Source organism: Bos javanicus, chromosome X (genome assembly GCF_032452875.1).
Source record: "Bos javanicus breed banteng chromosome X, ARS-OSU_banteng_1.0, whole genome shotgun sequence".
NCBI lineage: Eukaryota > Metazoa > Chordata > Mammalia > Artiodactyla > Bovidae > Bos > Bos javanicus.
Genome location: NC_083897.1, coordinates 89,467,804 through 89,493,390, shown reverse-complemented (window position 1 = coordinate 89,493,390; position 25,587 = coordinate 89,467,804). Strand labels below are relative to the sequence as shown.

The 25,587-nt window shown below is 45.7% G+C and overlaps 1 protein-coding gene across 3 annotated transcripts; it reads left to right on the top strand.

Annotated features, from left to right (window-relative positions):
* The first annotated feature begins 692 nt into the window (after positions 1-692).
* GPKOW (G-patch domain and KOW motifs) lies at positions 693-25,578 on the top strand. Of its 3 annotated transcripts, none has more exons than XM_061410074.1 (13): positions 693-961; positions 15,399-15,504; positions 17,849-18,511; positions 19,421-19,575; positions 19,675-19,799; positions 21,686-21,795; positions 22,594-22,807; positions 23,203-23,332; positions 23,898-24,024; positions 24,227-24,350; positions 24,439-24,508; positions 25,045-25,130; positions 25,222-25,578. In XM_061410074.1, exons 3-13 carry the CDS (start codon positions 18,351-18,353, stop codon positions 25,354-25,356), a joined length of 1,437 nt encoding a protein of 478 aa, XP_061266058.1. In that variant the 5' UTR covers positions 693-961; positions 15,399-15,504; positions 17,849-18,350; the 3' UTR covers positions 25,357-25,578. The 3 variants fall into 3 exon arrangements, with proteins under 3 accessions (XP_061266058.1, XP_061266057.1, XP_061266059.1); XM_061410073.1 differs by having other exon boundaries at positions 17,846-18,511; XM_061410075.1 differs by lacking the exons at positions 693-961; positions 15,399-15,504; positions 17,849-18,511 and adding an exon at positions 18,553-19,106.
* Positions 25,579-25,587: the final 9 nt, after the last annotated feature.

Here is a 25,587-nt window from a genome sequence, read left to right as displayed (position 1 = left end):
GGCGGGGGGAGGCGGGGGTCTGGTGGATTGTGGGAGGTTAGGCTGGAGCCTCTGGGGATAGGTGGAGGGGCCATCCGGGGCTACATGGACCAGCAGGGCTACCTAGGACATCTAGAGGGGAATCGGGGGTGCCTGGGCCACAGGGAGCAGACCGTGTTCTGTTGGGACATCTGGGAGAATCGTGGTCCTTCTGGATATTGGGGGGAAGAGTTTGGAATCTGGGGTTGTGTCGGGGGGGGGGGGCCGTCAGAAACCTCGAGATATTCCCAGGGTGTTAGGAGGTGTCCAGGAGTGCTGGAGTTAAATAGCTCTCCGGCGATATCGTGGGAGCAGGCGGGGGTCCACGGGCATTCCCGTGATAGTCGGGGGTCCAGGGAGGTGAAAGGCACAGTCGGTGACCTTCGGGACTATGAAAAAGGAGTGGTCTCGGGGATCTTGAGGGGGATTCTAGGTCTTTGATCGTAGGGGCCCGTGAGGGTTCGCTGAGACTCAGGGTGGGCCCTGATCTGTTCTTTTCACTCGCGCAGGCGGTGGCGGTCCCCAGCCCGAGGATGCCAGCGCCAGACAGTTCCTGGCGCGGCTGAAAGCTCGCCCCCTGGCGGCCCGAGCTGCGGCCGACGTGGCGGCGCTGGTACGCAGGGCCGGCGCCACCTTGCGCCTGCGCCCCAAGGAGGGTGCGTGATGGGGCGTGGCCTTCCAGGGGCGTGGTCGGAGTGCCGCCTGGTTCCGAGGGGGCGGGCCCAGGATTATTAGTTACTCCCCTTGGTGGGAGGGCTTCCCTGGTGGCTCAGAGGGTAAACCGTCTACCCGCAATGCGGGAGACCTAGGTTCGCTCCCGGGTCAGGAAGATCCCCTGGAGAAGGAAATGGCTAACCCACTCCAGTACTCTTTCATGGAAAGTTCCACGGTCGGAGGGGCCTGGTAGGCTACAGTCCATGGCATCGCAAAGAATCGTACACGAGTGAGCAACTTCACTTCTCTTGGTGGGACCAATGAGTGTGAATATGGAGGCCCGCGCTCGGCTGTGATTGGAGGGTGCTGGTTTTAGCCTAGAATATTCCTCTAGGAGGTGACATAGAGAGGGTTATTGGAGTAGTTGAACGCTGTAAGATTAGCTGTGGGTGCGGAGCTTGATATTTACTTACGTCAGCGGGGTTTCAAGTGGTATTTCTGAGGAGGCCAGGCCTGGAGAGGGTTGGGGGCGGGCAGTGGCTGAGGGGCAGGCCTGAAATGTTAGTCAAGGGGGCGGAGTCTATAAACGCACTGGGAGTGTGGCTGGAATTGTCAGGAATAATAGGTTGAGGTTTTATAGCCTAGTTGGTCTTCTCTTATAGCTCAGTGGGTAAAGAATCTGCCTGCTAATTCAGGAGACCCGGGTTCGATTCCTGGGTGGGATGATCTCCTGGAGTAGGAAATGGCAACCCATCTAGTATTCTTGCCAAATCCCGTGGACAGAGGAAGTCTGGAGGGCTATAGTGCATGGGGTAGCTATAGTACATGAGTCGGAGACTTAATGACTAAAACCCGGCTAATTAGAGAGCAGGACCTGGAATTCTGGAGAAGCACGGTGTAGGGTGGGCCTAAGGGTTTAAAATGAGGGGCAAAATCTGTGTTTTATTGAGGGAGGTAGGATTGCTTGAATATTTGTTGCTAGGGTTGTTAGCTAAGGTGGGATCAGGATGGTTATTCGGGTGGGTGGAGCCTGGATGATTTCTTGAGGGTCTCGGCTTACATACTAAGAGTGGTGAAACCCGGATGTGAATTCAAAGAGAAGCTGCTAGAATGTTTATACAGGGCGAGAGCCCTATCCAGTTTCACAGGACCATCATTAAAGACTTTCTTTAGCAATGTGGGAGACCTGGGTTTGATTCCAGAAAGATCCCCTGGAGAAGGGAATGGCTATCCACTGCTGTATTCTTGTCTGGAAAATCCCATGGACAGAGGAGCCTGGCCAGCTACAGTCCATGGGGTCGCAAAGAGTCAGACAGGACTGCACGACTAACACTAGTCTCTTTTATTCTGTAGCCCTTAGAATACCAGAAGGACAATGACATCATGGATTTGTCCCAAGATGCCCTTGCCTCCTAGGAAGAGTTCCTGGCATGTCAAGTACAGTCGGTTTTAAAAGCCTTGCGTTGTACTTCCCTGGTCGTGCAGTGGCTAATGTTCAAGGCTCCCAATGTAGGGGGCCAGGTTCAGTTACCTTGGGGAATTGGATCCTAAGTAACTAAGACCTTGCACAGCCAAATAAATAAGTATTAAAAAAAACACGTGTAATTTTGGGAAGCTTGAACCATCCATCTTGCCAAGATTTCCTTCATGAATCTTGGGTTCTTGGGTTGGGAGAGAGGGTGGAAGAGAAGGATGGGAGCTGCAGGAGAGCATTGAACAGGGCCATGCTGAGAATCCAGCACAAGCCTTGAGTCAATATTGGATGTCTCTCCATTTATTTAGGTCTTCTTTAATTTCTTTCAACAATGTTTTGCATTTCCTAGAGTACAATTTTTATGCTTCTTTTGTTAATTTTGTTCGAAAGTATTTTTATTATTTTCAGGCTGTTGTGAATGGAGGTTTTTGTTTTTTTTATTTCATTCTTGTCTATAGAAATACAATTGATTTTTGTAGTTTAATTTTCTATCCTGTAACCTCGTGAAATTTGTTATTAGTTCTAATTGTTTTTCAGTTGGTTCCTTAGGATTTTCTATATAATGACATTTGCAAACAGAGATGGTTTTATTTCTTTTGTTAAAAAGGAAACAATCAATGCAAAATGGAGTGACTTGTGCTAAGCTCCACTGATATTTAATATCTAACCAAATTGTACTTGCAGGCTATCCTAGGAATTGAATTTTAAGCCAATTAGTCTGTGAGGTTTTCTTTTTCCTGGTCAGCACTAGTGAGGTAATCTGCCTAAGACATCCTCCCTTGCTTTCCCCGAAGGGAAGGTGACCTTCCCAGAAATAATTCACTGTTTAAATTGTGGTTTAGTCACTAAGTCCTTTCTGACTGTTGGGATCCCATGGACTGTAGCCAACAGTCTCCTCTGTCCATGGTATTTCCCAGGCAAGAATGCTGGAGTGGGTTGCTATTTCCTTCTCCAGGGAATCTTCCTGACCCAGGGACTGAACATGTGTCTTCTGCATTGCAGACAGTCTCCTGCATTGCAAGTGAATTCTTTGCTGCTGAACCACTCACTTGTCCTTTCTTTTATCAACATTTTCCAATATGGATGCCTCTTATTTCTTTTTCTTGCCTACTTTTCCCAACTAGAATTTTAGGTACAATATTGAATAGAAGTAGCAAGAGCAGACATTGTTTTATTCCAGATCATGGGTACAAAGTATATAGACTTTCACGATTGAGTAAAATTTTAGCTGTTTTCTGGACCCACTGTTTATAATAAGAAGCCTACTTGGGACTTTCCTGGTGGCCTAGTGGATAAGAATCCACCTGCTAAGTGCAGAGGACAAGGGTTTGATCCCTGGTCCGGGAAGATTCCACATGTGTTGATGTCCTTTAATGGACTGGAACCTGGTGGTCCAGAGTCAATGATGAGAAAGGGAAAGAAGGAGAGAGGCTAATATTTCCTGGGTTACAGACGGCTTTCGCGTTCCAGGAAATCAGCCAGAAATAGAGTGAGAGAGAAAGAAAGAAAGAAAGACACAGGGACCAAAGCTCTGATTGAGCAAAGGTGTTTTAGTCAACATGGTTTGGGCATATATACTGTAGTTATTCTCAGCAAAGATAAAGATTAAAATTCCAGACTTACAAAACATAGGCGATCCATATTAAAGAGAGAGTTGTAAACAATCAGTTTTACCATATGATTCATAAGAAGAAAGAGGGTATTTATCATCATATTGAACTAATGAAGGAAATGCCTGGATCCCTCAGCCATGGGAGAGGCTTGCCTCTCCTCTTAATTCCTGAATATTTAGGAATTAATAAGGAACAGAGGATTCCTGACAGATCCAGAACAGCACACAGGAAGATCAGATCAGATCAGTCACTCAGTCGTGTCCAACTCTTTGCAACCCCATGAATCACAGCATGCCAGGCCTGCCTGTCCATCACCAACTCCCGGAGTTCACTCAGACTCACGTCCATCGAGTCAGTGATGCCATCCAGCCATCACATCCTGTTGTCCCCTTCTCCTCTTGCCCCCAATCCCTCCCAGCATCAGAGTCTTTTCCAATGAGTCAACTCTTCACATGAGGTGGCCAAAATACTGGAGTTTCAGCTTTCACATCATTCCTTCGAAAGAAATCCCAGGGCTGATCTTCATAATGGACTGGTTGGATCTCCTTGCAGTCCAAGGGACTCTCAAGAGTCTTCTCCAACACCACAGTTCAAAAGCATCAATTCTTCGGTGCTAAGACTTCTTCACAGTCCAACTCTCACATCCATACATGACCACAGGAAAAACCATAGCCTTGACTAGACGAACCTTTGTTGGCAAAGTAATGTCTCTGCTTTTGAATATGCTATCTAGGTTGGTCATAAGTTTCCTTCCAAGGAGTAAGTGTCTTTTAATTTCATGGCTGCAGTCACCATCTGCAGTGATTTCGGAGCCCAGAAAAATAAAGTCTGACACTGCTTCCACTGTTTCCCCATCTATTTCCCATGAATTGATGGGACCGGATGCCATGATCTTCATTTTCTGAATGTTGAGCTTTAAGCCAACTTTTTCACTCTCCATTTTCACTTTCATCAAAAGGCTTTTTAGCTCCTCTTCACTTTCTGCCATAAGGGTGGTGTCATCTGCATATCTGAGGTTATTGATATTTCTCCTGGCAATCTTGATTCCAGCTTGTGTTTCTTCCAGTCCAGCGTTTCTCATGATGTACTCTGCATATAAGTTAAATAAACAGGGTGACAATATACAGCCTTGATGTACTCCTTTTCCTATTTGGAACCAGTCTGTTGTTCCATGTCCAGTTCTAACTGTTGCTTCCTGACCTGCATACAAATTTCTCAAGAAGCAGATCAGGTGGTCTGGTGTTCCCATCTCTTTCAGAATTTTCCACAGTTTATTGTGATCCACGCAGTCAAAGGCTTTGGCATAGTCAATAAAGCAGAAATAGATGTTTTTCTGGAACTCTTTTGCTTTTTCCATGATCCAGTGGATGTTGGCAATTTGATCTCTGGTTCCTCTGCCTTTTCTAAAACCAGCGTGAACATCAGGAAGTTCACGGTTCACATATTGCTGAAGCCTGGCTTGGAGAATTTTGAGCATTACTTTTACTAGCATGTGAGATGAGTGCAATTGTGCGGTAGTTTGAGCATTCTTTGGCATTGCCTTTCTTTGGGATTGGAATGAAAACTGACCTTTTCCAGTCCTGTGGCCACTGCTGAGTTTTCCAAATGTGCTGGCATATTGAGTGCAGCACTTTCACAGCATCATCTTTCAGGATTTGAAATAGCTCAACTGGAATTCCATCACATCCACTAACTTTGTTCGTAGTGATGCTTCCTAAGGCCCACTTGACTTCACATTCCAGGATGTCTGGCTCTAGGTCAGTGATCACACCATCGTGATTATCTGGGTCATGAAGATCTTTTTTGTACAGTGCTTCTGTGTATTCTTGCCATCTCTTCTTAATATCTTCTGCTTCTGTTAGGTCCATACCATTTCTGTCCTTTATCGAGTCCATCTTTGCATGAAATGTTCCTTTGGTATCTCTGATTTTCTTGAAGAGCTCTCTAGCCTTTCCCATTCTGTTGTTTTCTTCTATTTCTTTGTATTGATCTCTGAAGAAGGCTTTCTTATCTCTTCTTGCTATTCTTTGGAACTCTGCATTCACATGTTTATATCTTTCCTTTTCTCCTTTGCTTTTCGCTTCTCTTCTTTTCACAGCTATTTGTAAGGCCTCCTCAGACAGCCATTTTGCTTTTTTGCATTTCTTTTCCATGGGGATGGTCTTGATCCCTGTCTCCTGTACAATGTCACGGACCTCATTCCATAGTTCATCAGGCACTCTATCTATCAGATCTAGGCCCTTAAATCTATTTCTCACTTCCACTGTATAATCATAAGGGATTTGATTTAGGAAATACCTGAATGGTCTAGTGGTTTTCCCTACTTTCTTCCATTTAAGTCTGAATTTGGCAATAAGGAGTTCATGGTCTGAGCCACAGTCAGCTCCTGGTCTTGTTTTTGCTGACTGTATAGAGCTTCTCCATCTTTGGCTGCAAAGAATATAATCAATCTGATTTCGGTGTAGACCATCTGGTGATGTCCATGTGTAGAGTCTTCTCTTGTGTTGTTGAAAGAGGGTGTTTGTTATGACCAGTGCGTTTTCTTGGCAAAACTCTATTAGTCTTTGCCCTGCTTCATTCCATATCCAAGGCCAAATTTGCCTGTTACTCCAGGTGTTTCTTGACTTCCTACTTTTGCATTCCAGTCCCCTATAATGAAAAGGACATCTTTTTTGGGTGTTAGTTCTAAAAGCTCTTGTAGGTCTTCATAGAACCGTTCAACTTCAGCTTCTTCAGCGTTACTGGTTGGGGCATAGACTTGGATTACTGTGATATTGAATGGTTTGCCTTGGAAACGAACAGAGATCATTCTGTTGTTTTTGAGATTGCATCCAAGTACTGCATTTCGGACTCTTTTGTTGACCATGATGGCTACTCCATTTCTTCTGAGGGATTCCTGCCCACAGTAGTAGATATAATGGTCATCTGAGTTAAATTCACCCATTCCAGTCCATTTCAGTTCACTGATTCCTAGAATGTCGACATTCACTCTTGCCATCTCTTGTTTGAGCACTTCCAATTTGCCTTGATTCATGGACCTGACATTCCAGGTTCCTATGCAATATTGCTCTTTACAGCATCGGACCTTGCTTCTATCACCAGTCACATCCACAGCTGGGTATTGTTTTTGCTTTGGCTCCATCCCTTCATTCTTTCTGGAGTTATTTCTCCACTGATCTCCAGTAGCATATTGGGCACCTACTGACCTGGGGAGTTCCTCTTTCAGTATCCTATCATTTTGCCTTTTCATACTGCTCATGGGGTTCTCAAGGCAAGAATACTGAAGTGGTTTGCCATTCCCTTCTCCAGTGGACCACATTCTGTCAGATCTCTCCACCATGACCCGCCCATCTTGGGTTGCCCCACGGGCATGGCTTAGTTTCATTGAGTTAGACAAGGCTGTGGTCCTAGTGTGATTAGATTGACTAGTTTTCTGTGAGTATGGTTTCAGTGTGTTTGCCCTCTGATGCCCTCTTGCAACACCTACCGTCTTACTTGGGTTTCTCTTACCTTGGACATGGGGTATCTCTTCACGGCTGCTCCAGCAAAGCGCAGCCATTGCTCCTTACCTTGGACGATGGGTGTCTCCTCACCGCCGCCCTTCCTGACACACATGCCAAGGAGCAACTAAAGCTCTTGAGCCACAACTACTGAACCCAAGTGCTGCAACTACTGAAGCCCCTGTGTCTAGAGCCTGTGCACCGCAGTTAAAGAAGCTATCCCAGTAACAAGTATGTGCACTGCAAGGAAGAATAGCCCCCGCTCACTGCAACTAGAGAAAGTCAGTGAGCAGCAATGAAGACCCAGTGGAACCAAAAAAAGAAGACTGCTTGTCATATTATTGGGGTTACCTTGTAGATGAGTCATTTTTCTCTTTGTTCTTTCAAGGTTTTCTCTTTGGATTTTAACATTTTTGAATATGATGTGCCTAGGTATCTATCTCTTTGCATTTATCCTGCTTGGAGTTGGTTAAGCTTCTTGTCATGTAGATTTTAGCTATTACTTCTTTGAATTCTTTGGCTCCTCTCTCTGTCTCCACTTGTGCTTCCCCATTACACATATGCTGGTGTACCTAGTTGTGTCCCGTATTTGTCTGATGCTCTATTCATTTTTTTATTCATTCCTTTTACAATCTGTTCTTCAAATTGCATAATTTGCATTGAACTCTCTTCTAGTTCACTGCTCCTTTCTTCTGCTAGCCCCAAAGAGCTACTTTTAGTCCCTCTGCTTATTTTTTTCATTTTGGTTATTGTCCTGTAGATGAAAAACTAATTGGTTGATCCAAAAAAGAAATGAAAAATTTTATTCAAGTCAAATTTGAGGATTATAACCTGAGAAGAGCATCTCAGAAAGCTCTGAGAACTGTTCTGGCCCTTAGAAGTCAAGATACAGTTATATGTTTTTTGAGACAGAGGGCTATACATCAAGTGATGTATGATGGTTTACATAATCCAGATCTAAGCATCATCATGGTAGGTCATGTTACAAGATCAAGAAAGAATATTGTCTTTTAAGGAGTTGTCTTGTTGATGCTTGAACCCGCTGTCTTTTAATTAAAATTTTTGCAGGAAGGAGGACCCCTTCCAGGGCCTCAGAGTGGGCTCTTGTCTAACACTTTGTTAGATAGTTCACTCAGAAAGGAATTGTCTGAGGAGACCCCTGTGCTGACAAAGCAAGAGACTGTATTGGGAAAGGGCATCTGGGTGGAGAGCAGGAGGGTAAGGGAACCCAGGAGAACTACTCTGCTACGTGGCTCACAATCTCGGGTTTTATGGTACTGCGGTTAGTTTCTGGGTTATCTCTGGCCCATGACTCTGACTCAGGGTCCCTCCTCCATGGCATGCACATTGCTCAGCCAAGATAGATTCCAGCAAGACGTTTTCTGGGAGGTTGGTAGGATATATGGACTGGCATCCCCCTCTGTCCTTTACACCTTTCCTGAATTATTTCGGTTGTTGGTAGCTTGTTAGTTCTGTGTTCTTTACCAGGACTTCCTGTTGTTAAGATAGTTCATGCAAGTTGTTACTGTGTGCCCGGCCAGGGCAGGAAGTTTCAGTTAGTGCTTCCCTAACAAAATCACTCACCTGGCATCAGGACTTACTGAAGCTCGGGTTCCTTAATGTCTCAGCACAGAAGGAATTCAGAAAGAGACAAAGCAATGGGCAAGAAGTAGGCATATTAATGTAGGACTCTTATGAGGGAGACAAGCGTGCAGGCAAGGGCCACTACCCCAGGAATTAAGTGGGAAAGTAGGTTTATTTAAGGAGATACACACTCCATAGATGGGCTTCTCATTGCTGTGGCTTCTCTTGTTGTGAAGCCTAAGCTCTAGGGTGCACAGGCTTCGGTAGTTGTAGCATGAGGGCTCAGTAGTTGTGGCTTATGGGCTTAGTTATCCCATGGCATCTGGAATCTTCCCAGACCAGGGATCAAATCTGTGTCCCCTGCATTGGTAGGTGGAATCTTTACCACCGAGCCAGCTGGGAAGCCTTGTAACTATATCCTCTATTTGATGAGATATTGTTTTCATACTTTCCCTTACATCTTTATACATGATTTCTTACTTCTTTGAGCAAATTTAATAGCTGATTTTGAAACTGCACATCTCAGATTGGGACTCAAACCCAGCTGAGACCCAGACTGGGCCTTAAACCTATAGCCTTCTCATTGAAATCACACACCTGGTCTCAGGACTTAATGGAGTTCAGGTTCTTTATGTCTCATAACAGAAAGAATTCAGTGAGAGACAAAGTGATAGGTAAAAAATGGGTGTATTTAGAGATATACATTCCATAGACAGAATGGAGTCCATCTCAAAAGGCAAGAGTGGCCTTGGGAAAAACACACTCCACAGACAGAGTGTGGACCATCTCAGAAGGTGAGAGGCCCTGAAATAAGGTGTGGTTAGTTTTCATGGGCTGAGTATTTCATAGACAAATGACTGGGAGGATTATTCCAACTATTTTGGAGAAGGGGCAAGGATTTCCAGGATTTGGGCCACCCCCACTTTTTGCTTTTTTATGGTTGATCTGAGAACTGTTATGGTGCCTGTAAGTGTGCCATTTAGCATGCTAATATATTAAAATGAGCATATAATGAGGCTCAAAGTCTACTGGAAGTCAAATATTCTGCCATCTTGGACCTAGTTGGTTCTAGTCATTTTATGTCATATCCTCAACTGGTATGTAATTCTTTTAAAGGTCGTGCCCTGCCCTCTTTCCTCCTGTTTCACTTTGAAGTTTATCTGCTAGGTCTAACATTTGAGTCTTCTAATAGTTTCTGTTTCCTGCTGTTCCTGCCACTTTTCTTGTTTCTTTGCATGTTTCATAATTTTCTGTTGAAAACTAAACATTTTGTATAATATATCATAGCAACTCTATATTTAGAGCTGTCCATTTTTGTTATAATTTCCTTGTTTACTGTTTAGTGGCTTGACCAGACTAATTTAGTTATATCTGTTTCCACCTTATAAACTTCTTCAAAGGGTTCAGCTTTGGGCATGAACATAGTCCCTTTCATGGATCACAGCTTTGTCATGGTGAAGGGGCTTGTATAACTCAGTGAAGCTAGGAGCCATGCAGGGCCACCCAAGACACATGGGTCATAGGGAGGAGTTCTGACAAAACCTGGGCCACTGGAGAAGGAAATGGCAACCCACTCCAGTGTTCTTGCCTGGAGAACCCCATGGACAGTATGAAAAGGGAAAAAGATATGACACCAGAAGATAATCCCCCCAGGTCAGAAAGTGTCCAATATGCTACTGGGGAAGAGTGAAGAGCAATTACTAATAGGTCTAGTAAGAATGAATGGCTGGACCAAAGTGGGAATGATGCTCAGCTGTAGATGTGTCTTGTGGTGAAGGTAAAAGTTGATACTATAAAGATCAATATTGCATAAGAACCTGGAATGTTAGGTCCAAGTGTTAGTTGCTCCAGTTGTGTCCGACTCTGTGACCCCATGGGGTGTAGACCGCCAGGCTACATTCTGAGTCTTAGTCACATAAAATGGTTTTTCTTCTTTAAGCCCAGAGCTGATGATTACACAAAAAAACAACTCAGCTTAAACTTCGTACTAAGGTACTAAGGATTATATCGGCTTCCCGTGTGGCTCATTCTTTACCACAACATGTGGTAAAGAATCTACCTGCAATGCAGGAGACCTGGGTTCGATCCCTGGGTTGGGAAGATCCCCTGGAGAAGGGAAAGGCTACCCACTCTAGTATTCTGGCCTGGAGAATTCCATGGACTGTACAATCCAGGGGTCACAAAGAGTCTGACAAGACTGAGTGATTTCACTTTCACTTTTCACTTTCAAGGATTAGATAACAATGTATCCTGCTTGAGGATAGTTTCTCCTTCTTGAAAACCTTCTGACTAACCCTGTTATCTTAAAATGTATATTATGATAGTGGGTCTGGTAAGATCTTTCTATTGTTAGTTCTAATCCTGTAATCTTAAAATGTAAATTGTGGGAGTGGGTCTAGGAAGATTTTTATAACCTTGAGATATTATTTTGATTTAGATGGCACCCCACTCCAGAACTCTTGCCTGGAAAATCTCATGGACAGAGGAGCCTGGTAGGCTGCAGTCCATGGGGTCACTAGGAGTCGGACACGACTGAGCGACTTCACTTTCACTTTTCACTTTCATGCATTGGAGAAGGAAATGGCAACCCACTCCAGTATTCTTGCCTGGAGGATCCCAGAGATGGCGGAGTCTGGTGGGCTGCCATCTATGGGGTTGCACAGAGTCGGACACGACTGAAGCGACTTAGCAATAATAACCAATATAAAAAGTATGTAGCTCCCTAGCTAAGACTAGCAAGTGGGGTACTCTCCAGCCCTTTCTGATGTCAGTGTAGAAGCTTTCTCTGTCCCTTTTCATTGTAACAAAACTTCTGCCACACAAGAGCCCTGAGTGGTCAAGCCTGGTCTCTGGTCCCAAATCTAAATCTTTTTCTTTAGAGATCACGAATCTGACATCATTCACCATAAGCTATCAATACTATACCTAACTTAACTGCCACTGAAGTTTTACAATACTCTGGGGCATAACTTGTTCTGCTGCTGCTGCTAAGTCGCCTCAGTTGTGTCTGACTGTGCGACCCCATTGACGGCAGCCCACCAGGCTCCACCGTCCCTGGGATTCTCCAGGCAAGAACACTGGAGTGGGTTGCCATTTCCTTCTCCAATGCATGAAAGTGAAAAGTGAAAGTGAAGTCGCTCAGTCGTGTCTGACTCTTCACGACCCCATGGACTGCAGCCCCCAGGCTCCTCCGTCCATGGGACTTTCCAGGCAAGAGTACTGGAGTTGGGTGCCATTGCCTTCTCCATAACTTGTTCTAATTAATCAATTAAAATCTTATTCCATTAAAGTCAGGCCCCTTATTCAACTAAAATATGGGGTAGTCTTTTTAATCTTTTTTTTAAGTGAAGTATAGTTGGTTTACAATGTTTAAGGTGTAAGCATGTTGTAGTCTTTCAGAACAGCTTTTTTTTTTTCTTCTTGAGAGCAGTCTTTGTAGCTTGCTCTGCCCCTAGAAGGACTCTTGTCAGCTGTTTCTCCCTGTTTTGCCTGTTGCTATCTTAATGGCTTCTAAAGCTCTTGTTCTTCAACTTCTTGACTTTCTGTTTCAAATAAAGTCAGTCCTCTAAGGGAAAGCTGTTAAACTCTCTGTTCTTTATATTCTCCTTCAAGAGTTGCAGGTCTATCAGAAGCCCACCCCTCTTGGAATGACCAACACTCCTCTTTTATGAGCAGGGAGCTGGGGAGGTTATATCCTTTGGTATTATCTGCTTGTCTTTCCCAGTGTGGAACCTCCACTCTAATAGTAAGCTATGGAGTGGGCAATTGGGGCCCAATATTCTTGGTCTGCCATACTGGGGTACAGTTTCATCCTTATGAACAGGGTCTGGGTGGTGGAAGAGAGCCCCAGGCCTCTTAGTCATGCCTTCCCAGAATAGAGTTTCTATAATATGGGGCTGAGCAGATGAGACATGTTGGTTACCTGCCCCTCCTGAGGAGAAATCACTGTCCTAGACCAGGAGCTGGCAGGGGAAGAGCCCCATGTTCTTGTCCACACTCTTGGAGTAGAGCTTCTATCACACTGAGCTGGCATGTAGGGAGGGAGCAAGTCATAATTAAAGTGCCAGACTCTTGGTGTTCTCATAGTGATTTATTGGATTTTCTTGAACAAATGTTTCTCCATTTCCTATATGCCCTTATGCAATTCCCAAAGACTTTACGGGGTTGGTTAAACTCAACATAGCTCATTATTAGAGAAATGCAAATCAAAACTACAATGAGGTATTACCTCACACCAATCAGAATGGCCATCATAAAAAAGAAAAACAACAAACAATAAATCTTGGACAGGATGTGGAGAAAAGGAAAACCCACTGCATGGATTGTGGGAATGTAAATTGATATAGCCACTATGGAGAACAGTATGGAGATTCCTTAACGAACTAGGAATACAACTACCATGTGTGTGCTTAGTCACTCAGTCGTGTCCGACTCTTTGTGACCCCATGGACTGTAGCCCGCCAGGCTCCTCTGTCCATGGGGATTCTCCAGGCAAGAATACTGGAGTGGGTTGCCATACCCTTCTCCAGGGGATCTTCTTGACCTGGGAATCAAACTGGGGTCTCCTGCATTGCAGGCGGATTCTTTACCAGCTGAACTACCAGGGAAGCCCAATCCCACTACTGGGCATATACCCTGAGAAAACCATAATTCAAAAAGATACATGTACCCCAATGTTCATAGCACCACTATTTACATATTTACAATAGCCAGAACATGGAAGCAACCTAGATGTCCATTGACAGTTGAATGGATAAAGATATAGTACATACATACAATGGAATACTACTCAGCCATAAAAAGAAATGAATTTGAGTCACTTGTAGTGAGGTGGATAAACCTAGAGTCTGTCATACAGAGTGAAGTAAGTCAGAAAGACAAAAACAAGCATCATATACTAATGCATTTATATGGGATCTAGAAAAATAGTACTGATGAACCTATTTACCAAGAAGTCATGGAGACACAGACAGAGAGAACGGACTTGTGGACACAGCAAGGGAAGAGAGGGTGGTGCGAATTGAGAAAGTAGCATTGATTTATATACACTATCATGTGTAAATTAGAGGGCTTGTGGGAAGCTGCTATGTAACAGGGAGCCCAGCCTGATGCTGTGTGACCACCTAGAGGGGTGGAATGTGGGGCGGTAACTGAGGCTCAGAATTTGCGTTGATGTATGGCAGAGACCACCACAACATTATAAAACATCTATCTTCTAATAAAGAATAAAAAGAAGTAAAAAAGTTCACTAGTGTTGGTTGCTTTGAGGATAAGGCCCACCAAGTTCCTAGTACTACTATTCTGGAATTCTCTATTTTTAAAAAATGGTGAAATATACCTAATAGAGAACATACATACAGCATACACTAACAGTTTGACAAACTGTAAAATCAATACCTGTGTAACTCTCACTAGGTTAAATAAGATAACATTATTAATTTTCCAGAAATTCCTACATACTCCTCAAATTGCTTTTTCCATTTAACACAATACTGTAGCTATTGTTCCTTGTCAAACCATGAAGAATTTTTAAACCTTTTTAGTCAGGGTATAATGTAGATTCACTCATTAGCATACAGAATTTCCTGCTCCAATTTTCCATTCTTTCCTTCAGATCTATTCTTAGAAATGGAATCACTTGAGTCAGGGCAGGCATATATATTATTATACTGCCCTGGATAAATGTCGAATCAATTTGTGCCCATATTAGCAGTGTATGAATGTGCCCGTTTTCTTCTATCTTTAGTAGCTCTAGGATTCATCCATAGTACTTACTATTTTGTGATCTTGGCCAACTCAGCCTCTCTGGGCTGCAGTTCTCTTACCTGTAAAATGGATTTTAAAATAGTTCCTACCTCACAGAATCCTTGGGGGACTAAGTGAGTGCTTAGATGGGCAATTGGCATAGAGAACTCACAGTAGAAGTGTTTGTCTTTTTTATTTTACCAGTGAGTTAAGAGAAGAACAGCATTTTATTATTTATTTATTTGCATTGCTTTGAGTGTTTATTTATTTATTTGGCTGTGCCGGATCTTAGTTGCAGCATGTGGGATCTTTAGCTACAAGACCAGGGATTGAACCTGGGTCCCTTGTATTGGGACCCCAGAGTCTTAGCCACTGGACCACCAGGGAAGTCTCTGCTTTGAGTATTAGTGAGGTTAAGAATCTTTACATGTGCTTCATGACTATTTGTATTTCTCATTTCGTGAACCATCTAATTCTGTCTGCTCCCATTTTTCAGTTGGGAATTGCTTTCCTTTTATAGTTATTGAACTACAGGAGCGCTTTGTGTATTGAGCACATTTTCTCTATACCTTTGATATACATTATTTTTCTAAAATACAAATTTTGTCATGTCACATAACCTTCGAATGGCACCCTTATCACATGCAGCAGAAAGTCTTTAATTTGAGGATTTGAGTCAGTTGTAGTGAGGTAGCCAAACTCCAGCCCATCACTCCAGCTTCATTTCCTGCCATCTTTCAGAATGCTTTCTGAATCTTCATCCCATCTTAGAAGTGGTATCATGTAAACTAATCCCCTCTGTCTTCTCAGCCACCCCTTCCCACAGTCCTGTATGTCTGCAGTCATAACCATGCTTGGAACCATGGATTGTCCCATTATCCTATATGAGTACCTGGAGGGAAGAGTATGTAATAAGGTAGGTGCTCAATTCATGTTTATTCAATGAACAAAAGAATAAATGGTTGAATGTGCAAAACTTTCCTATAGTCTTCTTACACTGCGTGGTAAGCAAACACTTTTCTTAATGCTTGCAAATAGAAAAAAAATTCCTGATTTTGTTTTCAGAATAAAGGAAAAACAGAAAAAAAGTGTCTTTTCTCCCACTATATTTTCACCATGAAGTTTTGCATCAGGACTAGCATAGCTTGGCATGATCTCTGTGGTACATGTCAAGAGTTAGTTACAAATCAGGTGTGAACCAACTGAGAAGGTAAGATTCTCAGGGACCTCTGGCCCTAGCCTGCGTAAGCCTGTATTGTGCACACTATCTCAGGTGGCTGCTTCAGGAAGTGGGTATCACTTCAGCCAGGGACAGTTAGCCTCCCAGGCAATGTTCACATCATTAGTAATAAGATAGAATGTTGTTTGGACTTCCCTGGGGGTCCAATGGCTAAGACTCCTGCTCCCAATGCAGAGGGCCTGGGTTCCATCCCTGATCAGGAGACTGGATCCCATATACCACAACTTAAAAAAAGATGTTGTTGTTGTATATTTTGAAAACCACAATGGCTTCTCTCTTGAGATTTCAGGGCCCATCGCAGGATGCCTAGGGCTTATAAACCTGAAAGCATAGCCACAAAATTGATTGAATATTGGGCTACCTGTTTTCAAGAGCTTCCTATAACCCACTAAATTATTATTTACTTTCCAAACACTGTGACTATGTCCTCATTTCATTTAATTATAGCTTCACATTTAAAAGCTCTGTATTGGTTCCATCCAAACCATGTGCTCTAATTCATTTAGCCCATCCCCTTTTGTTGTTCATTTTAGTGGTCTTCAAGCTTTTGCTACAATAAATAATACTCTGATATACTTTTTAACATCTTGGATGGTTTCCTTGGGATAAATTTTTAGATTTTTAGTTTTCTTTCTTATGATTATTTAAGTATCGGTCTTCTACTTTACAAACTCTAAGGTCCTACTCAGAGGAGTGTCTCATTAATCTTCTGAGGCCTTAGGAGGTGGCTCTCACAACATGTAAAGTTGGTAGAAACATTTTTTTATCATTTTGAGAGTCATTGTTTTCCACTAGACCCAGAGTCTCAAGAGAGGAAGCCAGACTATTAATACCGCTGGCCTTTGAACGATGTAGGGATTAGGGGCAACAATGCAGGGCAGTCCAAAATCCTCCTATATGGAGAAGGAAATGGCAACCCACTCCAGTATTCTTGCCTGGAGAATCCCATGGGTGGAGGAGCCTGATGGACTACAGTTCATGGGGTCGCAAAGAGTCAGACACAACTGAGCGACTTAACTAACTTGTGTATTTGGTGTATTTGATTGTTTGGTTGGTTGATTGGTTGGCTGGCTGGTTGAGGAGGCAGAATTAAAAGTGTATTTCCAAAGAATTGTCACTCATGTGTAAACAATCCTAACAACCATCTAAAGAAAGCAGAACTGTGGAGAGTCAGTGTCAGAAAGGATTTGGAGTGTTTGTGTTGTAGTTCCGGGTTCTTAGCCTTTAAACAGAGGACCCAAGTTGGGGTGGGTGTGTTTGCTGTGAAAGTATTGCAACGACGACAAACTCATATGAACACTTTTGTTTCATATGAGTCACTGTTGTTTGTAGACTAAATAAATGACACCTCACTCCAGTACTCTTGCCTGGAAAATCCCATGGACGGAGGAGCCTGGTAGGCTGCAGTCCATGGGATCGAGAAGAGTTGGACACAACTGAGCGACTTCACTTTCACTTTTCACTTTCATGCATTGGAGAAGGAAATGGCAACCCACTCCAGTGTTCTTGCCTGGAGAATCCCAGGGATGGGGGAGCCTGGTGGGCTGCCGTCTATGGGGTCGCACAGAGTCGGACACGACTGAAGCGACTTAGCAGCAGCAGCATCTGTATACCACTCCTTTAAAAATGAATGCAGACTCTGCTGTGATTAATAAATTAGAATTTTATTTTCAACTGTCAAAAAAATAAATACATAAAATAAAACAAAATCCTCCTATAACATTAGAGTCAGCCCTCCAGATTCTGCATCCTCGGATTCAACCAACCTTGCATCCAACCTCACATCATGTAGTAATGTAGTAGGTTATTTAGTGAAAGATATCCACGTATAAATGGACCCTCACAGTTCAAACCCATGTAATCCAAAGGTCATGTGTATTTGAATCTAGAGTTTGTGCACTATTAAATCTATCATCTTGAAGGCACCACTTACAGTGTATTATTTATTATTGTACACAACTGGCACTAACAGATTTTTTTTTCTTAATCATTTATTTTACCTAATTTCCCACACCAGTAGGGCAAAGCAGGCGATTAATAATGCCCACACATAGGAATGAATACTTGGCAAGAATGAACCCATCTTCTATCACGCCTACCTTCCCCAAGAACCCACCTGCCAACGCAGGAGACGTAAGAGACGTGGGTTCCATCCCTGGGTCAGGAAGATCCCTTGGAGGAGGGCATAGCAACCCATGCCAGTATTCTTGCCTGGAGAATCCCACGGACAGAGGAGTCTGGCCTATAGACTATGGTCCATAAGGTCGCAGAGTCGGACTCGACTGAAGCGACTTAGCACGCATACAGCCTCCCTAAGAACTACATTTCCCTCTATGCTTGGCGTCACGCGCTCCTGTGACGTAAAAGAGCGGCAGTTACTTCCTACGGTCCCTATCCGCCTTCGCAGTGCCGCAGTGCTTCATGGGAAGAGTAGTTCTACCGGTCGTGCTCAAGGCCCCAGCAAAGTGAGCGTAAACTAAGCTTCCCAGCGAGCAGCGCGACGGCCTGGGAAGAGGGGCAAGATGGCGGACGCCGAAGATGGTGTTTTGCGGCCGGCGGGATCTTCCACTGCCCCAATTTCCTTCAGCTTCAATCGCACGTCCGCCCGGAGATGGCTAGCGGGAGACGCGGCTCCGGAGGAGAAGGATTTCTTGAAGACCGTGGAAGGCCGGGAGCTGCAGAGGTGAAGTACTGGGTCTTTCATCCGTTGGAAACTGGTGCGGTGGGTGCCTGCGAGAGGGTGGAACCAGTTCATGTCTTGGTGACAGTGGCCTGGGAAATCTGAGGGAGAGCCGGAGAAAATCTGTGAAGGAGAAAAGTCGGGAGTCAGTAAGACAGGTGGGGAAATTGGATCTGTTGGCCGAAGGGATTGAGAGGAGAGGATGTATTCCTGAGAGAGAGTGTCTTTAGGAGTCGAGGGGCCCTGCGGAGCGTGTGTTTGTGTTCTGAAAAAAGAAAAGGAATGAGAATGACAGGACTCCTAGTGGCCCAGGTGGAGCGGTGAGGCTTCTTCGATATGGGAACCGGAATTGAGCGCCAGATTCAGGTTGGGGGGAGGCTATCATCAGCTTAATTCGAAATCGACAGTTTGAGGGAGGGGCTTCCAGAAGAGAATCAACCGTCCAGGAGGCTGGTGTGGAGCCTGGAACTGGGGGGAGAGAGTCTGGGCTGAAGATGGTGATTTCTAGGTCCTTGTGGAAGCCACAGAATTGGGTCTTGGGATGAACAGAAGGTCCAGAACTGAGGACTGATTCCACGAAGGCACTGACATTTAAGAGGTGGGGAGAGAGGGTTCTCTGGTGGTCCAGTGGTTAGGACTCCGTATTTTCACTGCAGGGGGGCCGGGTTTGACCACTGGTTGGGGAACTACTATCTCGCAAGTCACCAGGTGCAGCCAAAATAAAAAAAAAGAGTTTGTGTGGGGGAGAGAATCCAAAGAAAGCACCACTAGGGTATAACACGAGAACGGAGGGCGTGATCTATGGGGCTGGGGGTGAGTGTGGCTCTTGTGTTTCTTCTGAGTGAAGGGTTGTGGCTCAGGACTCACTGCTTGTGCTACTCTCCCAATTTCACTCCTCTGTGTCCACATCAGTGTGAAGCCCTCAGAAGCCCCCAAGGAACTTGTCATCCCTTTGATCCAGAATGGCCATCGAAGGCAGCCACCGACCCAGGCCCCTGGGCCATCCACACATACTGAGGTCTTGATGGATGGGATGCTGTCCCAGGCTGTGAAGGAGCTCATTGAGGGTGAGTAATCCCTCCTTTGCCTTGCCCTAGTGAAGGAAGAACGGGAGGAAAATGGAAGGAGAGGGTGGGACCTCATTGCTCCCTCCCATTCTTCTTCAGAATCCAAGAAGTCTCTGGAGGAGAGAGAGAATACAGGTGTCGACCCCACACTTGCTATCCCCATGATCCAGAAAGGATGCACCCCCAACCGAGAAGGGACAGACAGCGAACCCCAGGCTGAGACAGTGAGCTGGCCCCTCACCTCCCCGCTTCCCCAGTCTCTCATTGCCCTGTCTGCAGGGCTTGTCTCCCTGCACCAGCAGGAAAAGTCTGTGTGTATACTAGAGGTCTGTCGCCTCTCCCTTCCTCCTTCTGTTCTTTTTGGAAGCACTGACAAATGAATCCAAATACTGAGGTGTGAAAAGGTACCTTTGGACTCTGGGATTATCTGAAGAAGATGAGGAGCAAAGGGAACAGGAAATGTAAGGATCCTAAGGGTAGACTCTGCTTGGAGCATTTGAGGAACACCAGGGAGACCAGTGTAGCTGGAGTGGAATGAGTGAGAGGGAAGGGTAGCAGATGAGGTCATAAGTGGGCCATGGTGAGGACTTTGGCTTTTACTCTGAGTGGGAGGAGAGCAATGAGAGGGCTCTGAGCAGAGAAGGGATGATACTTATGACTTGCCAGGCTCTCTCTGGCTGCTGTGAGCAGAACAGACTAGTAAGCAACGGTGGAGGCAAGGAGAGCAGCAGTCCATGCTAGAGGTGATGGTGACCCAGACCAGAGTGGTAGGAGTGAGGCCAGGAGGATAGGTAGGGTTTAGTGAGAGAGGGAAGAGGAGGGGGAGTGCTCCTAATGGCAGCAACCACCCAGACAATGGCATAGTGACAGGAAATCAGCATGGTATGTGTCCATCAGTGACACCTTGATGTGTCTAGAGTGAATATAAAGAATTAAGGAAGTGATGATTCTGATAACAGGAGAGGTGAGGGGTGTGTTCACAGAAGTAACCAAGTCTGCCTTTCATACTCGTGGACCCTACTTTCCACCTCTTCATTCACAATTTTTTGGCAGTGCTTATTTGGGTTCTAGTTCTCCTGCAGCCCCAAAGCAGAGAGACTCAACTGAACTGTTCTCCTCAGTTTTCAGACAACCTCTGGGTTTCTTTCATCTTAAAAAAGACCTTCACTTCACTCTCCATCCCGTTCCAGTTTTGGCCTCTTTTCTCTGATTTTCCCTCCTCTCAGAGCCTCTACATCTCAGTCCATCACAGTTCCATCCATCCTTCCTCTCACTCAGCCTAAAAACCTTAGAGTCATCCTTGAATCCCTTCTTTATTTCATACCCTATATACTGTCAGCAAAACCCTGTCATCTCTCTTTTCCACATATATCCAGAATCTGACCACTTCTCTCCATTACCACTACCACTCCTCTGGTCTGAGCCACCAGCATTTCTCATTTGGACTATTGTAGTAACTTTTTCACTGGTCCCGTTGCAGCTGCCACCCTATCACGGCTTCTGGCCAGCTCTCCTGATTAATCTCTTACCACCCCTCTTTGCCTCCACATCTGTTTCAATCGAATTGGCTTTCGTGATGCTCTTCACACACAACAGATCTTGTCCTGCCTTGGGGCCTTTGCTTTTACTGTCCTCTCTGGAACACTCTTCCTGTATCTTCAGGGTTCCTTCTGTCATCTCCTTCGGTCTCTACTCAAATATCAACTTGGTGACACTCCCTTCTCCATCCCTCTGCCTCCCCTTAACCTGCTTTATTTTCCTTCATCTGACTTATCACTACCTGACATATCATGTTTTAGGCATTTCATTTATTCTGTTTCCACAACTAGAATGTAAGCCACACAAGGGCAGGAGTTTTTGTCTGTTTTGTTCACTGCTTTATCCTCAGCACCTGGAATAGTAGCTGGCACAGAATAGATGTTTTATAAATATTTGTCCAAGGACTGAACATGGAGGAATAAAGTGAGGGATGATGAGAGGAAAGAAAAACTCACCCTTGAGCTGACTGGAAAAGAAGCCTCAAGTGTCACTCAGTGGGTGATAGCAAGTACACTTCAGTGGGCCCATGGTAAGCCAAGCCTGACCATCCTTCCTCTGCCTAAACCCATAGGTGCCGGAGGAGGCTGATTACGAGGCAGTGCCTGTAGAGGCCTATGGGCTGGCCATGCTGCGGGGCATGGGCTGGAAACCTGGCGAGGGCATTGGCCGGACCTTCAGTCAGTGAGTTTCTCGGGTAGGGACAGGGGACAGCAGATAGGCTAGGGGACAACTGATGGGCCAGGAAACAGACCCCCCATGGTTACCGCCCACCCAGAACCATCCAGGCAGGGAGAGGGCACATTACCACCCTAAGTATTTCAATAGTTCCTTCCACTGCTATTATAACCTCCTGTTTGCCCTTTGAAACTCCATTAAGAGATCCTATTTATGTAAACATTGCCTCCCTGGGCATCAGCTTCCTCATCTGAAAAATAGGGATAATAACAGTACTGACCTCACTGTTCTCAAAGTTAAGTGAAATGATACACATAAAGCCTTTATAGTAGCCCTTGGCTGCAGATAAGCATAGGCTAAACCCTTGATATTGTCATGATCATACAGACTACCGTTCCAAACTCTAAAGAATTCTGAAAACCCCACTTTTTTTTTTTTTTCCATGAAATATTTGGCAGCCAAATATGACCTGAATTGACATTGAGCATTTTACAGTCTATTTATCTTGTTTGGTGTGAATAGTTTCCCATGTAGAAATATTGGTATATTTGGCTATTGGGATCTGTCTCAGAATCCACTCTAGATACCATGTCATAGATGGTATACTCAGCATGTTATTCGGTTGAACCAAATGAAATTGCCATTTCTGTAGGTCAGAAATAGTCCTAATATGAGATTGGGAAGGATATTCTTGAACATGTTGATAGGATGGGAGTTAAGTAGTGGTTGGGGATAGGGGTGGGGAACAAGACATTGAAGATTGATGCATCCCCCCGACAAGTCCATATTCTGTGCTCCCTGCAGAGTAGTGAAGCCCCGTGTCAATTCACTGAGGCCCAAGGGATTAGGACTGGGCGCCAACCTGACCGAGGTCCAGGCCCAGGCCCCTGCCAGCCCCTACCGCCTGCCGAGGCCAGATGAGGAGCAAGAGAAGGATAAGGAAGACCAGCCTAAAGGACTGGTGCCTGGAGGAGCTGTGGTGGTTCTTTCTGGCCCCCACCGAGGCCTCTATGGGAAGGTAAGGAACCTTAATGTGCCTAGAGCCAAAAAACAGGCAGCAGGGAAGATTGATGTGAGGGTCAGAAGGAGGCAGAATTGGGTGTGGAGTATAAAGGCTGGAAGTCCTTGTCTTTTTGGGCTGCCAGGCCCACTATCTCGTTCTGTAACTAAGGACTACTTGCCAGGTCTTTCTGAGCCTCAGTTTTCAACTAAAAGGGAGAGAATGCCATATGCCACAAGTCCCTGAGGATTAGACACTTAAAATGTGTCCATGCCTCACAGTCTGCTGGGAGAGACGCATATTAGAGATAAGACGCTTATTAGAGATAAGGGTGGACAACTTGGTCCTAGGAACATGGGTCAAGTCCACTCAACCCCTGCCTCATTTCTTCCCCCCGCCCACACATACTTTAGGTGGAAGGCCTTGATCCTGACAATGTTCGAGCCATGGTCCGTCTGGCTGTGGGGAGCCGCATGGTGACTGTTAGTGAGTATTGCCTGCGGCCTGTCTCCCAGAAGGAGTTTGACAAGAACTTGAATCTGAGTAAGTGAGCCTGTTACTCAGCTGGGGGAGTTGGAGCAGTGTTCCTGGGGGTGGGAGTTAGATCTGTAGAGGGCTGGGAGTGGTCTACATGGCAAGGGTGACCTCTAGTCAGAATTAAGAGGTGAGAGTGAACATAGTGGTTTATGTAGTTTGACTGAAGAGAAGTTTCTGTAGTAACCCTGGGTCTTTAGCCTCTTTCTAGGGAGGAAGCAACAGGAATGGAAACCAGTTTCTACCCTTGGAAAGTTTTTGTCTCTCTGGTAGTGGACTGCTCTATTGCTAGGGATGGAGAACAGCTAGGACTAGGGCATGCCGGGGAGGAAGGCATTCTAGGCATGGATGGGCCAGTTTGGCACATGGGAGGTGGGTCGAGCAAGGCCTCCTGAAGGAAGCCGAGACAGCTGAGAGGAAGCAGGCAGCGTTCTAATAGCCAAGGCAAAGGCTGGATGGTGAACTGGGGTATTCTGGCAGATGAGAGGTGGCCTGAGGCTGAGGTGTGGCCTGGAAGGGAAGCGAGTGAGACACCAAGGCTGTTTCTGGGTTCCCTTCACACCCTATTGAACAGGTCAGGTGAGCAGAACTTCCCTTGGGGAACACCACAGAACAACCTCACCACGGAAGACCCTCCGGGATCAGGACAGCCACATATGCTGGGAGGATGCAGAGAGGAAGCGGAAACACCATCCAGACCGGTGGGACACTGAGCATCTCAGCCTTGGGGGTAGGGGCAGAACTGTGGGGAGGCTCCAGCAGAGAAGGCTTCCAGGGCAAGGCAGGTGCCTAGAAGGAACTAGGAATGGCATTATGGGTGGGTTTCAAAACATCGGCAAAGGTGGGGTGACTGGAACATGCCCCCCATAAAGAGCTATGCCTGGTGTTGACCCCTCTCCACAGACAAGATGGGCCTGCGACCAAGAATGAGAAAGCAGCCCCCCGAAGTCAGCACTGGCTGCACAGGGATCTGCGAGTGCGGTTTGTGGACAAGCTGCACAAGGGCGGCCAATATTACAACACCAAGGTGGGAACCCCACACCTGGGTCTGCTTCTTCCCCCGGGGAATGGGTCCCCTTAGCTAACATTCTCATATCTGCTGACCCTTTCCCCAGATGACAATTGAAGACGTCCTGAGCCCAGATACCTGTGTGTGTCGGACAGATGAAGGCCAGGTCTTGGAAGGTGAGTCTGAGGGATGGTTGCTGGGTCTTCCATCATCCCGGAGGCAGATGAGAAGACTATCTAGCGTCAAGACCCTGGCCCAGGCAGAGGCTGGGAGTTTGGGCAGAATTGGGTTTTTTTGTAAGGCCCAACACCCTCTGACAGATCACTAGACACTTCTGTGATGGTGAATATCTGAGCCCCACTTGCCTCTTCTGAAAAATTATCATGAAGATAACCTATTTCTCCCTCTTGTGATTGGTGCCTTGCAGGGATGTGTGTAAGCTCCCCATGCAGGGCAGAGCATACGATGTGCCCACAATAAATGGTGTCTGTTATCAACCCCCACTCATCATTGTTGTACATAAATGCTCCCTTTATTACAACTATTGCCAGGAACGGCTCCTTAGGTTTCCTCCTCTGGGAAATGAATATGGGGGACTACCATCTGTCAACAGGTATAGAGTGGCTCCAGGGAATACAGGAAAAGCCCTTCTGACAGGACCTGGCTGGGCTGGCCTTTGCTGCAGGTCTCACTCCCCTCTCCTTGTCTACAGGCCTGAGGGAAGACATGTTGGAGACCCTGGTCCCCAAGGTCCCAGGCGACCAGGTGATGGTGGTGCTGGGGCAATGGGCTGGAAGGGTGAGTTGCAGACCTAGGAACGGGGGCAGGGGCACACGGGAACGTCTCTGGTCTGGCTTGGCCTTGCTGACTCGACCCACCCCTACTGTAGGTGGGCCGTCTGCTGGACCGGGACAGAGCACGGAGCCGGGCTCTGGTACAGCTGCAGAGAGAAGACAGAGTGGTGGAGCTTCACTATGATGCCATCTGCCAGTTTGTGGGCCTCTGGGACGTGGAGGAAGACTGACCTATGGACACACTCCTATCCCCTGGGCTGTTGCCAGTCCTGTACAATGTGAAAAGCCTGCCTTTGTGAAGGTGGGGGGGGGGGGTCATGGTTTGCCCTCCACTTGGCAGTGCAGCCCTGGGACAGGATGGGTCAGAAGGGAGGCTAGAAACAAACCCAGTTTACCCGAAGTTAGTATATAATAAAAAGTTCAAATAGTTCATGAAACAAAGAGATCATAAATGGTGTGCT

What these genes read in the sequence shown, in the direction of transcription:
- GPKOW (XM_061410074.1), top strand. Translation starts at nt 18,351, where the DNA reads ATGGCGGACGCCGAAGATGGTGTTTTGCGGCCGGCGGGATCTTCCACT. An exon ending in TGTGAAGGAGCTCATTGAGG is followed by an intron (nt 19,576 to 19,674) that starts GTGAGTAATCCC and finishes ATTCTTCTTCAG; the next exon opens with AATCCAAGAAGTCTCTGGAG. An exon ending in GCGAACCCCAGGCTGAGACA is followed by an intron (nt 19,800 to 21,685) that starts GTGAGCTGGCCC and finishes CTAAACCCATAG; the next exon opens with GTGCCGGAGGAGGCTGATTA.